Source organism: Tenrec ecaudatus, chromosome 6, assembly GCF_050624435.1.
Source record: "Tenrec ecaudatus isolate mTenEca1 chromosome 6, mTenEca1.hap1, whole genome shotgun sequence".
In the NCBI taxonomy this organism is placed as follows: domain Eukaryota; kingdom Metazoa; phylum Chordata; class Mammalia; order Afrosoricida; family Tenrecidae; genus Tenrec; species Tenrec ecaudatus.
In genome coordinates, this window is record NC_134535.1 from 107,943,277 (window position 1) to 107,956,302 (window position 13,026).

Below are 13,026 nucleotides of genomic sequence, written 5' to 3' on the forward strand. Positions count from 1 at the left end.
TGTTTTGGCAGATTAGAGGATTTATGGCCCAGATGTTTTTTGTTCTAAAAATGGATCAGGGTGTAAAGTTTGCTGGAATCCGTGGAACATGTTGAGGCAAGCCGGTCATTTTATGTGTGATTAGTGCCTGCCTTCTGGCTCACAGTCCCTCCATCTGTCACAATTCACCAATGGATCTGCTTAGATTTAGCCTCGTGTCACAAACAAGTCCCTTTTCTGGGTAATTTCATATTACAGATTCATTTTATGTCATTTTATGTCCTACTTAAATGATAGTGAGAGAATAAGATGATAGATATTAGCTTTCCTTTAAATATTTGCAAGACAGTCTCTGTTCATTGGTATTCTACCCTGTGATCATAGAGATCATTATGATAATGTGAAGCATATAAAGAAATAATTAGTATTGAATTAAAAATTATGTCCAAACTAGTGCTCCTTAAACCTGCTGGTCTTTAAATGAAATCATTTGTCAGGTTTTGTTTTACAAACTCTGGACTGTGGAGCCATCCACGAAGCTGGACATTTGACCATCTTACGAAAAGTGTGAATTCAGTGTGCCCACAGGAGCCCCAGTGGCACAGCAAGTTAAGCGGTCCTTGAGTTGTTCCACAGTAGAAAGAGGTGGCAGTCCGCTTCCATCAAGACCCAGAGCCCCGGGAGCCTTATGGGAAGGCCCCCTCTGCCCTGTGGGACCACTATGAGTCAGAATCACCTCAATTGCAGTGGGTTAGTTTGGGCTTTGAGAGTTACCAGTAGCCATAATTTTATATAAAAAAATTGCAGATGCTAGGCTACATTTTGGGCTGCAGATTTAACATCTTAATGATTGTAAGTTTTTATCCACAGAAAACCACTACCATGTGGGGTTTATTTCACCACAAGTCAATTTGTGAGGAGGGGGAATTCTGTTCTTTCAGTCAGTTGGCGTGTCGTTCCTTCCCTGTATAGCAAACCTAAGGTGATACTACACACAAACTCTAAATTTTCTAACACTCAGAGACATTGAGTAATTAAAATAATTATCATAGAGGAGTGACAATAGATATACAATTTTTCCTTTAAAAATTTCAGAGATGGCTTTTATTTATGCACTACAAACTATTCAGATAATAACTACAGAAAGATATTTTCACACTATGACATTTATACGTCTTTCCAAATATTTAGAAGCAGCTATATTTCACTTAGTGTAGATCTTAGTACGGTTGCATTTCAGATGTTTGGGACCACATTAATAGTTGACTATGTCAGCCAGTCCTCGGTGATTTTTTCTTGCATGTATTCATATTATACTAATCCCACGGAGAAATTATTTTGGGCCAGATTCCAACCATTACTGGAAATTATTATGGTTTACTTATTACCCATTGTTACAAAACATACTCTTCGTTTACATTATCAGGTTACTTAAATGACCATGATGCTGTCACCAAGGCAATCCAGGAAGCTCGGCAAATGAAGGAGCAGCTTCGACGGGAGCAGCAGGTGCTTGAGGGGAAGGTGGCTGTTGTGAATAGTCTGGGCCTCAATAACTGCCGGACTGAAAAGGTTAGTTCACAGAATCACTCTCAGTGCAGAAAAGAGTAAATTGCCCAACTGGTTCCTTTTTTAATTATCTCTTCCCCTCCTGAACCCTGATCCTCTCTCTCTTCCTTTTCCCTCTATCAGTACAGAAGTCTCTTGGGCTATCTGAGCAAAAGCCATCTGGGAATGGGAGGAGTTATAATTCTCTCATGACCCTCTCCACACCCTGTTGACGATGAATTTCTGCTTCTCTGCCATCAGTTTCTATTACATGAAATGGCATTTGAAATACCTGGGTCTGAGTGGAAGTTGGTGCTTTATGGAGATGCTTAACGTGTATGTGGGGATGAGGTGGATTTGAGAATTCTGAATCGTCTTTCGTCAGCATAAGCTCGGATGATACCGTGCTCATATGCTAAGTACCCAGAAGCCCAGGCTTGTCATGATACGTTCCCCATGCAAAGCCGCACCAAGTGTTAGGTGACTATGCATCTGGACATTATGATCAAAGAAAATACACTTCTTACAACTTGTGCATTATTACTCTTCCTGTGGCCAGTTAAACTTATGAATCTGGGATATAAAAATGTCCATTTCCCCCCTAAGGCTACATTGTAGCTTGATCAGAAAAAGAAAGATATTATGGGTTGTTATTATAGACTACCCAAAAGAATGTTCCCTTTTCTGGTAATATTGGATATGTTTTAAATCGAAATTTTTTTAATTTACTGAACCTCCTTTTACACAATTCTCTATATAAAAAATAACTAGATGTTATAGATAAAAGGGAAAACTCAATGATATATCAGTACTTTAAAGTTAAGTATCATGGAAGTGTATGAGTCAAACAATATTGTCCAGAATAGGCAGACTGCTAATTTGGGTAGCTTTCTTGTTTCCCAAGTTTTATATGGAATTAGATTTGTAATTTCTTAAAAAACTAGCCCACTGGAAGTGAGGCGTACATGTGATTGTCACACCTGTGCCTTTAATGTAGGTAGAAAAGCTAGAGGAAGCATTTCCATATTGTTTTGTCTCTGGAGGAAGACCCAAGTGTAGGTCAGTATACATCCCTCCGTCTTACAATAGAAGAAGGGTAACATCAGTGCCCAGTGAAGGTCGGACAGCTTTTACAGGTGAGCACCAGAAGGGAGGGGGGAAGCAAAGTGACAGATCCACGAAGGAATGATAGGAAGGATAAAGGAATTTATACTCAAATATTTAAACATTCTTGAAAGGATGCTTGAGCAGAAATTCCTTTTCTCTGCTCCCCATGTAGAAATGAGTTTAACACTCAGCCAGATGCTAATGCAAAGTGACTCAAGCTATTCCTCGCAAGCATAGCTAAATTGCCATTATTTGTTAAGCGCATTGAATTCAGCTGTGGATACATACAGCAGTGGGTTGCATTCAGCAAGCATCTGTACCCTCCCCCTCCCTAATCCACCAAAGCAGAGACAACTCTACCTATCTCCCCCCTCTCTTCCCCTGTGCTGGCTGGGAATTGTCAAGTGACAAGGACCAAATCCTTTTGGACAGGAAGCCTTCATCCTGAGTTCTATATATTTGCAAAACAGGCCTTGTGGTTGGATCAGGGAGCCCATTAAAAGCACTTTGATGGTATGGAAATTCATCTTCATGCAGCTCCTAGGCCCCTAAGCAGCATGCTGTTTGGCTGTGGTTACAGATCAGTCATTCACATCGGAGGGCAATCATTGTGCTGACGGCTTGTAAGGCAATCGAAGTACATAAAATAATCCTGGGCCCTCCACCATGGCACTGTCAGTTAATCTTCTCTAATACAGATCAGCTGCTGTTCTAACACATGACTGTCGGCCGGCTCCAGCCTCTCTGCCCAGCCTTTTGATTAAGTAACAGGAGTCGAACCATCTGCATTCACTTTATTCCATGGAGATCAATTGTTGGGGACTCTGTTTCCACTTCATGCTCCACTCCACAGCATACCTCATTTTCCCCTCTGATTAACACCTCCTATTTGCACTGTGGGCGTAGGCGTGCTTTTGTCGATAGCTTCTGCCTTCACCTTTCTGTTCCTTTGGTGGCGTTCTAGCTACTTTTTAAATACATCTGCCTTCCATGGAGTATTCACCAAGACCTATTGGCCAGCTTGGATGTGTCCATTCTCATGAAGTTTTTTATTCCCAATCTCTCATCATACGTTTTCAATGATGTTGAGTTATACTTTTCAAGAAACTGGTGGTACAGTGGATGAAGAGTTGGGCTGCTAATCATAAGATCAGCGGTTCAAACCCATCAGCTGCTCTGCAGCAAAAAGATGAGACTTTCTGCTCTGATCCAGATTTATGGTCTCAGAAATCCTAGGGAGCAGATCTGCTCTGTCGCATAGAGCCACGAGGAGTCGTGAGTTTGAGTTGTGTCATCAATAATCTCTGTTTTTTCAAGTTTATAAATAAAAATCATAAATATGAAAATGAAGCAGTCATGGTGTAGAGCACTCTAATCATGAGTGGCTGAACTTATTATAGCCGAAGGAACTGAATTAGTTCACCCCTGATTTTACTCCTGACACTTCAGCATGCGATCGAAAGTGTTGAAGCTCTCTTTGCAGCAGACGTTCTGGTGACTGCCTTTCCTTTTTGTGCTAGCTTAGAGGCTGTTTCTATAATATTGATGGTTGATCTACCAGTCTGCATAAATCATGATAATGAGATAATATTGTTAAGTTTATATCTTTTGGTTAAGGACCAGACATGTGAAACTGGTACGTCCTGGAGACAGTACACTCAATAAGAAAATTTATGTACCAAGTTTAGAGCAGATTATTATTTTGTGTGTTAATCGATACATCTTTACATGTCTTGCGTCCATACAGAAAATGAATGAGGATTCCATCATATTTAGCATCTCTGACAAAAGGGAATCATCCCCTTGGCTAAAGCTTAGTCTTTCACTAAAGGGACATTAAAATGTATGCTATATATTTTTTCTAATAATTTATCTTTTAAATGATCCATTACAGTGACCTGATAGGTGGTTTGGGGGATTCGTGAATCCTTCCAGAGGCAGATGGAGGCGTCTGTCTCCTGCCGAGTGGCTGCTGGGTTTGAAATGCTGGGCCTGGCAGTGAGCAGTCCGGTGCTTCTACAACAGCACCGCCAGGCTTCCGTTTTCCTTTCAGAAGGTTTTTATCATCACTCAACTTTATCCAGGGCTAGATATTGCTATCAGGTTTTAATTTTTGAATTTCCCTCCATACTTCTTAATACAAGTCATAGACTATACATGAGTCATTAATCGTATATTTTACACGACCTCTCACGTAATTTGAATCCCAAGAGGACATTGTCCTCTGGGAAACAATACTCCTATTTCCCATCCCAGAAAGTAGGTGAACTATAAGGAGATAGATCCCAAGAAGCTGCGAAGGAGGCAGGGGAAAAGAAAAGAAATGCAGCCTTTACGTGGTTGGTTTGTTACGTTACTCTCAAAAGACGATTCACATCGTGGCCTGAGATCCAGCTCCAGAGCCCTGAGGAGGACATAGGTACCTATTTCCCTTGGGTGCACCACTCTGACACACTTTAACTTTGTTCCACGTTTCCAGCAGACCACCGGCTCTGTACCAACTATAAGGTCTTAATTCTGAAAAACTGTAATTGGACAGTGAAAACAATTAGAGGTGTGAAGTTAGGGGAGAATGTTTTTCAGTGATATGTACCAAAACACATAATGAAAGTCATTTATACTGAAACACATTTTAATTGAAGACTTGTAAAAGATTTCTCATTTCTTTACTTTTCTTGGAATTGTTTCAACATACCCAAGAACTGTGTATGTCAGGTTTCTTGGAAACTCTGGGACACAGTGTTATTTATAATTGTCATCTCTGGTTAATTATAGCCTGATTGTACATTCAAATAATGTTATCTTTTATCACATCGCTGTGACAGACCAGTGTTATGGATGAAGAAGCGGGTTGCTCAGGTAGGAGGAGGATTCAGAAAGAAAAACTCTCAAGCGTTTACTCTTTTGAAAGCATTGCTTCGCTTCATTATCTCCTCCCGACACGATCTGACCCTACCACCAGCTGCATACTCGGGTTCTTGGCTTTGTGCTTGAACACACACCCACACACACATGCACACGCACACACACATACACACCACCACCCGTGCCACCAACAACAGCCCATTGCCATCCATCCAGTCAATCCAACTGATAGGGACTCTGTAAGACAGAGTAGAACAAGGTTGTAAATCTTTCCAAAAGCAGACTACTGCATCTTGCTCCCACAGAGGCGTGGGTGGGTTCAAACTGCCAACCTTTGGATTCTCAGCCAAGCGTTTAACCTCTGCATCCCCTAGTGTCCTTGCACATACAGAGATCTGCTAGTAGATCATAAAATCCTCAGTTTATACCTTGATCCTACCAGTCCACATTGATACAACAGAGAATTCATCCACTCAATTAAAATGAGTAGATCGGGATTCTCAGCTTGTTTCTTTTAAAAAATATTTTATTGAGGGCTCATACAACTCTTATCACAATCCGTACAAACATCAATTGTGTAAAGCACAGTTGTACATTCGTTTCCCTCATCATTCTCAAAACATTTGCTCTCCACTTAAGCCCTTGGTATCAGCTCCTCGTTTTTCCCCTTCCCTTCCTACTCCTCCCCTTCCTCCTGAAATTTTGATAATTTATAAATTATTATTTTGTCATATCTTACACTGTCTGACATCTCCTTTCACCTACTTTTCTGTTGCCCCTCCTCCAGGGAGGAGGTTATATGTACATCCTTGTATTCAGTTTCTCTTTTCCACCCAACCCTCCCTCCACCCTCCTGGTATTGCCACTGTAAGCACTGGTCCAGAAGGGATCATCTGTCCTGGATTCCCTGTGTTTCTAGTACCTATCTGTACCAGTGTATATCCTCTGGTCTAGTCAGATTTGTAAGGTAGAATTGGGATCATGATGATGGGGTGGGGTGGGGAAGCATTTAGGGACTAGAGGAAAGTTGTATTTTTCCTCATTGCTACACTGCACCCTAATTGGCTCATGTCCTCCCTTCTGTAAAGAGATGTCCAGTTGCCTTAGAGATGGGATTTGGGTCACCACTCCGCACTTCCCCTCATTCACAATGATATGAGTTTTTGTTCTTTGATACGTGATGTCTGATCGCTTTGACACCCTGTGATCACACAGGCTGGTGTGCTTCTACCATGTGGGCTTTGTTGCTTCTGAGCTAGATGGCCGCTTTTTTTTATCTTCAAGCCTTTAAGTCCCCAGATGCTATATCTTTTGATAGCTGGGCACCATCAGCTTTCTTCACATTTGCTTATGCGCCTGGTTTATCTTCAGCAGTTGTGTCAGGAAGGTGAGCATCATGGAATGCCAATTTAATAGAACTAAGTATTCTTGCATTGAGGGAGTACTTGAGTGGAGGCCCAATGTCCATCTGTGAACTTAATACTAAAATATAAATATATGCACATAGATCTAGTTCCCCATCCTCATATATAAATATATTTGCATATGTACATGCCTTTATTCAGACCTCTATAAATGCCCTTTGCCTCCAACTCTTTCCTCTATTTCCTTTTACTTTCCTCATGTCCCACTAGCATCCTCAGCCTTCATTGGGTTTCAGTAATTCCTCTCGGTTACATTGCCCTTGCTCACGCACCTACCAGGCCTCCTATACCCTCCTCACCACCAATTTGGATCACTTGTTGTTCCCTTGTCCCTGGGAACAACCACCACCCCATCTCCCCGGCTCCCATGTCCCCCCGGAATCATTGGTCCCATTGTTTTGTCCTCCAGATTGTTCATCCAGACTATCTTACTTAGACGGACCTGTGAAGATAATAACATGCACAAAAACAAGACAGAGCAAAACAAAGCAACAAAAGAAAACAAAACATCAACAACAACCAGCTTATTTCTCTTGCTTCAAATGTGCTTATCCTAGGAATATTGTAGCTATTCCACAGTTGAGTTGGAAATCCACTTTGTGCATACAGCAGAAAATTTCAATGCACTGGTTTAAACGAATCGCGATTATTCTTTTACATGTAATGAAATTTACAAGTACATTATTGGTGGCATCCCTTCATCAGCTCAATGATAACTAGGTTGAAATCTCTGTAATTCTTCATTTTGTTCCCCTTACTCACTCACTACTGAAATGTGAACTCTCCCATCCATATGAAAGTAGGCAGATGAAGAGAGGGAACGTGGTTTTCTCTTTGCTAGGTCCAGACGTCTTATTCCCACAGGGTCCTGTCACTCTTCCTTTCACGCAGCGTCCACAAACATCTCTTGGACTAGAATCTCGTCAACATATGCCCACCTTTAAGAGACTGAGGATCCCTGGCGGCTGTGAGTTACTCATTGAACTGCTAACCACAAAGTCAGCAGTCTGAACCCAACAGCCATTCTTCAGGCGAAAGATGAGGCTTTCTCCACCCCTAGAGAGTTACACTCTTGGAGACATGTAGAGGCAGTTCCACCCTGTCGTCTAGGGCCGCTATGAATCGAAATCAGCAGAATAACTGGGAGTTTGGATTTTGGTTTTGGTTTTTTCCAAGAAAATCATGAAAAAAAAACAAGCCAACAAAAACCCACAGCCATTGAGTCAATTCCAACTTATCAGGACCCTGTATAGAGTTCCTGAGACTATAAATCTGTATAAGAGTGCATAGCCTCATCTTTCTCCCTCAGAGCTGCTGATGGATTTGAACTGCCACCCTCCTTGCAGGTAACAGTTCAATTACTGACCCAAAATAAAGATTGCTTTAAATTGATCAAGGAGCCCTGGTTGCATGGTGGTTACACTGCAGCTAGCAAAGTCAGCAGTTCAAAACCACCAGGCAGCCACTCCTCGGGAGGAAGATGGGCATTCTTCTCCTCTAAAGAATTACCATCTCAAAAAACCACAGGAGCAGTTCTTCTAAGGTCCCAGTAAGTTGACAGCAACTCAATGATCATGACTTCAGTTTGATTAAATTGAAATGGATATTTTCTCTGTGACTAAATTAGAGACCTTAGCCTATCTTCTCTAAGATATCAAGGATTATTTTAGGATCAAAGGTCATGTTAGCAGAGAAGAAAAGCAAGCCTAGAATGACCACTGCCTAGGACAAGGCCATTGTCTGCCACATCGACAAGATAACAGTTATAGCAAAACTCACAAATATCTTCTTCATGGAGATTGTTTTCATTGCATTAATTTTATTATATATCAGTCTAATTTTTTATTCACTATTTCATGTCCAGTGCCTTGTAATTTGTCTGTGAAGCATAGAAAAATAAATTACATACAAGCATGTACACAAGAAACCATGCTCCATGACAGGTTAAATCTGAATACATGCATGTTCGTATGTATGTTAGATACTTGTGAAGGTCAATTCTGGATTGCTTTTCTGAGTTGTCACTCACAAAAAGAAACCTCAAATGTATGCAGACATTTCTTAAGGTGGCAAATGTATTCATCAAACAACACTGAATGCCAACTTTGTACCTGGAATATAAATACACCCAAGAGCCCCCCAAGTCCTGTATAACTGAAAATAAAACAGCAGGGGAAATGTCTTATGTTTCCAGCTGAGGCTCAATGCAAATTTTTAAAAAATATATGCAGAATACTATGAAAATTTGGCAAATGAACCTGTGTGATTTAAATCATCATTGACTCAATAACGGCAGTAGTTTCTTTTTGAGCTTATTGTCAGTCATTTTTATGAGCAGTGTCACCACAGACTCTGTAAGCCGATCCATAAACCTAGGTTAATTTCATTATATAAAACTTTTGCAGCTTGAAAACTTTCTCATTGCAACCCACTCTTTGCGGCCATTGTCAACCGTGTTCTTTCTCTTAAGCAGAGTGCCAACGTGAAAGGACAGTGACCAATGTTGACTTAATGTGGATGTTTAATAATGAAAACAGTGTGTCACTCCCACCATTCGTTACCAATGACAGTGAGTGTATCGGGTGGCAGCCCTGTAATAATTTTACATCCATCATTCTTTCCTGAAGCTTCGCTGGCCTTCTGATGGATGGGGCCAGCAGTGTTAACTCTTCAGAAACTGACAGGGCATCTAGTTCCACACTCTCTGACACGTGCTCCCTCCCTTAGCTACGGAGAAGGCATTTGAAGAATTATGAATAACAGGTTTGGCTTTGAAAAAGTGAATATAAATGAACTCATGACTCTGCTCTTGGTGGGAGATACTGCAATCAATGATTTATGTATGGCTTTGTCAATAGCCTTTAGTTCAAGTGACTCGGGGAAGTCAAGCTAGAAGACAGAGATTTCAGTGGTTAGAGGAAAAACTTCACAAGGAGGGTAGGTGTGTTTTTAGGTTAATTGGTCAACAGGGAGAAAGATCATTGCAATAGTGTGGTAAAAGGTGGAACTTTTACTACGGGTGTGTGTGTGTGTGTGTGTCCGTGTCTCTGTGTTTTCTTTGAGAAATGTCCTCAGTATTATAAATGATCTTGTTAAAACACTTGGTTGCCAACCAAAAGGTCAGTAGTTCGAACCCACGTGCCGTCCTTCGGAAGAGAATGAGGTGGCAGTCTGCTTCCTTACCGGCTGGCAACATTGGAAACCCTGCGAGGCATTCTGCCTCTGTGTTCTAGGGCCAGTATGAGTTGGAATTGACTCTAAGACAGTGGGTTTAGCTTTTAGCCATTTGGTTAGAATTTGCCTAGGAAGGAATTAACCCAACACAAATAATTAATAGCTTCCTTTTTATAAAAATGAATCCTTATTATTTTCCTTTCCAGATGACTGGTGATTTTGCTTAAAAGATATACAGAATCTGAAGTACAATGCTTGCTTTTAAATTACTATCAATTATTATTTATTATTGGAGTTTGTCTACTCTGGAAATGTACGTAAAATGGGCAGAGAACTGCTTTCTAGACAAATGATTATTAGAAAATTTCAACCAGTCTTTTTTTATGTGAAAGTTGCCAATTGAACCTGAGGTTTTGTTTCTTTTGTTTTTCATTCACAAAACCTCCTTGATTCTGAGTGTCTTCGCGAGGGAACTCTTCTTGTGGGACAGGAGGGGAGAGGAAAACCCCTTAGTGAATATTATCAGCACAGAGCAGCCCGTTTCCAGAGACCACGACAAAGAGGCAAATAGGTATTATGTCATCACCCATCCATCACTGTATATGTCAGTCTCTCAATAATTCCCATCGACATTCTCGACAGGCTGGTGCAAGTTAAAGGGGCTGTTTGTTTCTCAAAATCGAGTGTAGGCTGTCTACACCTTTTGTTCCAGACGGTTTTCTTCAGTGTCTTTTCACTTCTGTCCTTCTCCCTCGTCTCCTTTTTTGGGGTATTTAATTGAAATACATGCCGGGTTTGCAGACTGCAAAGATCAGAGCTGTTTTCGCCCAGCAGTGGGAACTATGCATTAAACATTTTGATTTGTTTGAGCTTGAAGTTTGGTCCTTTTTTGCCATTTGCTTCATGGAGTTTGTGTATATTTACAGCGTCTGCATTTAATGGCCACATGCCTCATTTTCACAGATGGCCAGTGGAAGGCTTTTTCTTCCTCTTCCTATAGCCTGCTTTCAGTTCTGCTACGCTTGGCACAGTGCTACGACTTACAGCTAGCAAGTGCCCACGCTTGGTGGGGAGCAATTAGGGTGTGAGTTTTTAAGGAGCTGTTTAAAGGTTTTTTGTTGGGTTTTTTTCCCCAGTAAACTTTTTATGGTTTAATTTTCAAGCCTGGAAAAGCTGTGCGTGTTTTCAAACAGAGACTCCTGTGTTCTTGCCATCACTCTGGTAAACAGGTTAGTGAATGCAGGAGGGTCCGATAAGAGAGACAGGGAGGGCATGCCAAACTGGGCGTTCAGATCGACACCCACAGGTCTCTCTGGAGGATATGAAGACAGGCTCACAATACTTTATTCGTGGATAAAGTTCCAAAACACTTTACAGAGAGTGATCTGGATATGTTAAAAGTATATCCCCAAAGTAACTAGGAGACAGACTAGAAGGATGTACCACAAAGCGTGACCAAAAAGTTGTGTTAAAATGATGGGATTGTCATTGTCTGCTCTATCTCTTCATTTACGTATTCCTAAGTGTTCTGTAAGGATAGTAAGGATCACCGTTGTAGTTGGACCAAAAAAATAAATTAATTAAAAAGTGACTTAAATCGAAACATGTACTATCAATGGTTTTTTCTTCCTTTCTCCCTTACTCTTTTCCTCCACCTCAAAGCCAATTTTCCATGTACTCGGTATGCTTTTACACATTGAGATGCTGAAACGATTCAAAGGAAATTTAATTTTTAGTTACCTTCTTATATTTAAGAGATGTCCTCTTTATTGTGATTCGTTGCAGACAGATTTACTAATATGAATTTATGTGCCTTTAGGGAAACATCTGAATTTAGCATGCATTACAAAAGTCTTTCTAATCATGTGTCATTTCTCTTAATTCGGAATGAGAAAGATATATGGCTATGAATCACAGAGTATTAAATCTCACTGCGATAGAGTCAGTGCTGACTCCTGGCGACCCTCTAGGACAGGGTAGAACTGCATGCTCCCTGCGGGTCTCCAAGGCTGTTCACTCCTTCTCTTTCTTCCACTGAGTAGCTGGTGACTTCAAACTGCTGGCCTTCCAGAGCTCCTGAGAAGACTAGTGATGGTAGTAGGTATTTACTTTGAGCTGTACAGTTTTTGAATATGTGACTGGATTATCTTTAAGTGTCACACTGGGAAATAAGTACAGGGGCATTTTTTCTCTCCCCATTGAAACAGCAACTATAAGAACGTTGAGATTTGGCAAGATAAGGAGATTGTTCAAGCAATAGATGCATTTTTTAAACTTGGTCTTTGTGCCTGGAAGCTTAACATCCTTTTCACGGAAATGTGTGGTTGATCAGATTGGCCTTGGCGCCAGCCTTGTTCAGTTGTACCATTTGGTACGTGACTGAGACTTTGTCACAATATAGATCCCAAATACTGTCTCCCTAACGTGTACCTCTTCCTTGACAAGTCTTCTGCCTCCTCTTCCTGCTACTCCTCCCAGCTCCTCCTTTTGCTGTCACTCACCAGCCCTGCAGGTAGATGATATGCTAAGGGAAGAAAGAATATGGTCACTTGTAAGAATTTTGCTTCTTGTAGCAACCCTAATGATAATGTTTAAAAAGTGACAAGGCTTAACTGTACCTTAAAATGAGGTTTTAAATATCTATTTTAATTTTTCCCTCCCTTTAAAACTACCATGGATAATCAAAAAGCAAATGATGTGCCTGATGTGCCTGGCTCAACGTGTCCATCCTAGCATCCCTGAACTAAGTGGTGGCCTAATTATATTTATTTAACTAGAGCAACGACTGGCTCCTGAAGCTACATGTGTTAGGAGGCTGACAATTGTATCACTGTTGTTTTCCTTTAAATGGAGTATTATCTAGAAAACAGCTCTACCTCTCGATGCTCCGTGAATGTGCTACCCCTTGTTGATGCAGCAGTCTCCAACA

General features: G+C 41.0%; 1 protein-coding gene across 5 annotated transcripts in view; it reads left to right on the forward strand.

Moving 5' to 3' along the window:
• SOX5 (SRY-box transcription factor 5) overlaps nucleotides 1-13,026 on the forward strand; it is a 1,186,854-nt gene that overhangs the window by 1,147,127 nt on the left and 26,701 nt on the right. For all 5 annotated transcript variants that reach the window (XM_075551990.1, XM_075551991.1, XM_075551992.1 and 2 more), the window contains one exon: nucleotides 1,406-1,551. In XM_075551990.1, the coding sequence (XP_075408105.1) occupies nucleotides 1,406-1,551 (146 nt within the window). The remainder of the gene's footprint in view (nucleotides 1-1,405; nucleotides 1,552-13,026) is intronic.